The sequence below is a fragment of the Musa acuminata genome, chromosome BXJ3-1 (assembly GCF_036884655.1).
Source record: "Musa acuminata AAA Group cultivar baxijiao chromosome BXJ3-1, Cavendish_Baxijiao_AAA, whole genome shotgun sequence".
Classification (NCBI taxonomy): domain Eukaryota; kingdom Viridiplantae; phylum Streptophyta; class Magnoliopsida; order Zingiberales; family Musaceae; genus Musa; species Musa acuminata.
In genome coordinates, this window is record NC_088349.1 from 33,576,509 (window position 1) to 33,581,920 (window position 5,412).

Below are 5,412 nucleotides of genomic sequence, written 5' to 3' on the forward strand. Positions count from 1 at the left end.
ATATAATGAATATAATGTATATATGGGAACTATATAAATATATTGGATCATGAAACATAGAGTTTTTAAAATTATAAAAAAGTATTGAATGAAAGATGAAATATTTTATCCTTGTTTTGTGTTATAGCTTTATTTCCTATTTAGTTTAACTACCATTGCAATCATAAACCCTTTAATATGTAACAATTTAGGTGACAATGGAGTAGGCATCATTATTTTAAAGAAACATCACGCAATATGTTTGAGGGAGGTGGATTAGTCGATGCGTGCTACTTGGTAATGCAGCTTGGGCAAAACTGTTGGAAAGAATAGAAGAAAAGAAGAATTATTGAAAAAATTATTTTACATTAAAACTATTCTCCCTCTATTTATACAGATTAAGAGGGAGGATTTTCCTCAATAAGAGTAGAGAGATTTCCTCATACAGTTAGGAAAATCTTATCAAAGTAGGGAGATTTACTCATATAGTTAGGAAAATCTTATCTACTATCATGCCCCCGTAAGATGGTGCTCCTATCAAGGATACCAATCTTGGATCGATGAAAAGTAAACAGTTTACGAGCGAGAGGCTTCATGAGTAGGGCAAGAGCAAATCGCTACTGCTACTGCGGCAGCTACGGCTGCTACGGCTGCGGCTGCTATGAAAGCTATAGCTACTGCAAAAGCTACAGTAGAGGAGATAGTTACAATGATGCTACAACGATACTACAGCAGAGGAGGAAGCTACAATAGAGGAGGTAGCTGCAGTAGAGGTGCAGTAGAGGAGGTAGCTATAATAGAGAAGAAAGCTGTAATAGAGGAGGTAGCTATAGTAGAGGAGGAAGCTGCAGCGATGCTACAGCAGAGGAGGAAGCTACAGTGATACTACAGCAGAGGAGGAAGTTGTAGCAGGGGAGAAAGTTGTAGTAGAGGAGAAGCTGTAACAATGATGCAGTAGAGGAGGATGCTGCAGCGATACTACAGCAATGCTATAGTAGAGGAGAAAGTTGCAGCAGAGGTGCAGCAGAGGAGGTAGCTACAGTAGAAGAGGAAGCTATAGCAGATGAGGAAGCTGCATCAGAGGAGGAAGCTGCAATGATGCTGCAGTAAAGGAGGAAGCTATAGTAGAGGAGGAAGCTGGAGAAGGAGGAATCTGCAGTGATTTGGTAGAGAAATCTACAACGATTAGCTCTTAGCAAGAGCTGAGGATCAACAGTTGACAACGAGGCAGCAAGCTACGATTGATGTAGATCACAGCCTGATGAAGACGATGCTATGGCGACGGACAACCTGAGCCTCGGGTCAGTGCAGGCGGCAGCGTCAGTGAAGAAGAAGGCCGCATGGAGGAGAGGAGGGAAGGAGCGGGCAGGGGTTGGAGAGGGATCCACTACCGAGGGCGAGCAGTCGACCGTACCAAAACAGGCCCTCGTTGTTGTGGTCGCACCTGATGGCGACACCGGGTGTGGTCACAGCAGTGGATGGGGTAGCAACGAAGGCGTCACAAGCCATACAACAAACTGAGATGGGAGTCTGATAGGGAAGCGAGTCCAACGGGAAAGAGTTCTCCCCTTCCCCGCAAAGGCAAGGGATGTGGTGAATGACAGGCTTAAATGGTCGTGGAGCCTCGCTCGTCTCACTTGCTCTGATACCATGTTGGAAAGAATAGAAGACAAAAAGAATTATTGAAAAAACTGTTTTACATTGAAACTATTCTCCCCCTATTTATACAGATTAAGAGGGAGGATTTCCCTCAACAAGAGTAGAGAGATTTCCTCATACAGTTAGAAAAATCTTATCAGAGTAAAGAGATTTACTCATATAGTCAGAGAAATTTTATCTGCTACAAAAAAACATTATAGAACATCAGAAAGATGTCCAATGAAATATTAGCTTTCCATCTTTTCCCTCATTTGTTTTTCCTACCTTTTTCCCTTGCACGCTAATGACTGTGTTCACTGAGAGAAGAAATCATCTGATTTTTGTTAAGAAATCATCAATCATCACTATGAAATTGGTAAAAGTTATCAAAAACCTTCATACATTGAGTTTCTTCCACATCATATTCAAATTAATGATGTGTCCGGCTCAATTGTATAAAATAAGTTGAAAATGTAGGAGCAACTTGGAACAATAATAAAATCTGCAGATGGCTATTGACAATTCAACATCGTACGTTAACCAAAAAAAAAAGTGAGCTTCTGAAAGAATTTAACAAGAAACCAAGCATAAAAAATTCACAAGATGCTAGACTTTCTCCGATTACAACAGCAGATGTTGCTTAACATTCAATCTATTAGGTATTCAAGACATTTGAATACATATATAGAGAGTAATTCATTGGCATGCGTTAAAATGTCCATTTTCCAAGATTGACTTTTGCAGTTATGGAGTACATTTTATTGTATCAGGAAATGTGGCTTAAAACATGGACTTATTAAGCATGCAGGCATGAAAATCCATTTCAGGTACCACAGATTATTATATTTTGAACATGCTTCTGATATCTACCATCATCATCATACATTTAATCCTTAGGTCTTGCATGGAGACATTAGGATATTATTGCAAAACCAAGAGAATGACAAAAAAATGTTTAAGAGGATGGTGAGACAATCAAGAAGGTGATGTAACCACCACTGTAAGTCCGTCATATTCCCTCCCTAGAATTCCAAAATTAGTTAAAAAACAACTATGGCATATTGAAGCCCAAAGGCTGCAGTGGACCTCAACAGAATGTTCATCAATTAGATTCACACCGTGTTTATTCTCCTAATTGTACAATTTTAAGATCAAACTGCAGCCTTTCTTTTATTTGTTTCTCAATGCATCGAGATTATACTACTCAGTTATAATATTATAAAACTATATTATAATTATATCATAAAACTGTCCTCAATGCTTAATGTTTTAAAAAATATCAACATCGATTAGAATTTTAAATAATAATTGTATGCAAGTTTTTTATGTTTATAATTTTACAAGAATATATATATATATATATATATATATTATTGCATTAAGTGAAATATAATAATTTTTTTTGATAAAAAATATATATCTATACAAATTTAACTGAATTAGCTTGTAAAGATGTTGATAGTTAATGGTAAAGTTCTAAATCAAATCCAATCTTCTCTACTCATTTTGAAAAAAATAACATCATAAAATCATATATTATTATATAAAATAATTTATACTACTAGATTAACTTATATAAAGTCATATAGTATACGATAAAATGATACAAAATGTAATACAATGTGATATAGGTAGTGAAAACAATAAACAACAGAAAAAAATATTTCAAAGTATAATAACTATAGTAAACATAATTTATCATACATATGAAAAGCAAATCAATCTCAATGTTTCTCAAGTCCTGGAGTGAGATGATCGGATACCATTTGTTGTATCAAGGTATGAAGTCTGTGAGAATTCTACAAGTGATAAAAAAAGGGGAGACGTAATCACCGCAAAGCAATTCCAGTCTAAATAGTAAATACCACAAAATAGCAACAATTCAAGGTCTACTGGGCAATCAAAATATTTGAACAAGAATACTATCGAATTCTGTGTGCATCTTTCGGATTGCTAATCCTGCAAGCAATTTTAATGTCCAATGAGCTCGTTCTACTAATAAAGATCTCACAACAAAACAACTAAGAGCAGATACCAACTCCAAATCGCAGCAAAGAGCACTTAATGCTTCATGTTCCATTACATAACAGGAGATCATGTAATTCAAATGTAAAACAAGCGTAGCACACTCAATTCTAGATTTCTTATAACAAACATACAAGAAAGAAGAATACAAAGAAAATGGCAAATCATTGTATACAGGATTCTTTGCAAATGCAAACTAGTTATTGCGTCAACCAATCTCCTTAAATCAGACCATATTGCCCAAATTTTTCGAAGCCCCTCTCAGAAGCAAGCTTCCAGAAGGCAGCAGCAGCAAAGAGCAGCCAGGCTGTAAACATAGAAACAAAAAAAAAAAATTGTTGAAGCCATCCAAGTGAACAATTTTTTTTTTTTATCAGATATACCTCTCTAATATCGAAAAACAAATTAAAAAAAATTTCAGTGCCCATTGAAGTATTTTCTCTTAATTGCGTCGACGAATTGTGTAATCAGGAGACAGAAATAAGATTTTTGCCACCAATTATAAAGTCCAAATACAATATGTATATGTCATGACAGCATAAGTAGCTGCAAAAACCTAGGAGAATAATTGTGATTTCTACGACTTATTGTATTTGCAACTCATGGTCAATTAAATTATATTATATATATTTATAATGCAAAATTAGTGATATTAAAGACGGTTACAGCAACCAAATAACTATAGGAAAAAGAAAAGACGTCAGTAACGTGAAGGTCGTAATCAGCATGAAGGTGGTTGGCAAGTCACCACTCACGACTTCCACCGGCCGCACCGTGCAGCGGCGCACGATAACGGGGGACCCACTATCGTGCACCAACGGCCGAGCTGCCGCCGAGACGAAGCCGATCCACGGCCTGGACCTCCGGCCCCCGGAGGACGAAAGCCAGATCCGGGCAGGGAGAGATGAGAGCGAAAGAGAGAGGGAGGGAATAGGGTAATCCGTTACCATCCCTCGACGAAGGAGGGGCCGCTGCTCTGCTTCTGGGGCGGCGGTGGCGGCGCCTGGGCGTAGGGCGGAGGGTAGCCCTGCGGCGGGTAACCGGGCGGCGGATAGCTCTGCGGCGGGTAGCCCTGCGGTGGGTACCCGGGCGGCGCATACGTGCCCTTGGCGTATCCCTCCGGCGGATATCCTAATCACCACCACCACCATCACCGTCATCAAAAGGAATCCACCTCAAACCGCGATCGTGCATCGGATTGGAGATGGAAGATCTGGTATATACCTTGAGGAGGAGGGACGCCGACGGGGGGCTGCTGGTTGTAGTAGCTCATCCTCCTCGCTCGTCCTTTCCGAGTCGGAGGCCTCGAGCGACAGACCAAGATTTCTTCGCCGCTTCGGGCGAGGACGCATTGACGAAATATTTATTTATAATCACAAGGTGAAGCGCCGAAGCTTCGGCTTCGGCCGGACCGGCCCGGTTTGTCTGATAGCAATTTCTGGAGATTAAATTCATGAGAACCGGTCATCAGTGGACATGGACGATTGGGATGTGATGATCGAATTGAAACGCGAGAACCGGAACCGTCCAATTCCAAGTCACGGATGCCGAAACTTCCAAGTGGGTCAGGGGCGGCGATTGGACCAACTTGGGTTGAATTATTGGATGGGGCCCAACGCGGTTTCCTCACGTTCCTTTGCGTTTATACCCGCTCACATACAGGTATTATTATTTCTAATTATATGTATATTTTATATCTATTGTGATGATTTTTATGTATATTTTATTTTATTTATAATTTATAATTTGCTTTTTACTTATTGTCTTGTA

General features: G+C 39.3%; 1 protein-coding gene across 1 annotated transcript; it reads right to left on the reverse strand.

Annotated features, from left to right (window-relative positions):
• Positions 1–3,649: 3,649 nt before the first annotated feature.
• LOC135628634 (cysteine-rich and transmembrane domain-containing protein WIH2-like) lies at positions 3,650–5,025 on the reverse strand. The gene is made up of 3 exons (XM_065135423.1): positions 4,867–5,025; positions 4,590–4,773; positions 3,650–3,949 (listed from the first exon to the last, which is right to left on the reverse strand). The coding sequence occupies exons 1-3, from the start codon at positions 4,913–4,915 to the stop codon at positions 3,904–3,906; spliced, it is 279 nt and encodes a 92-aa protein (XP_064991495.1). The 5' UTR covers positions 4,916–5,025; the 3' UTR covers positions 3,650–3,903.
• Positions 5,026–5,412: the final 387 nt, after the last annotated feature.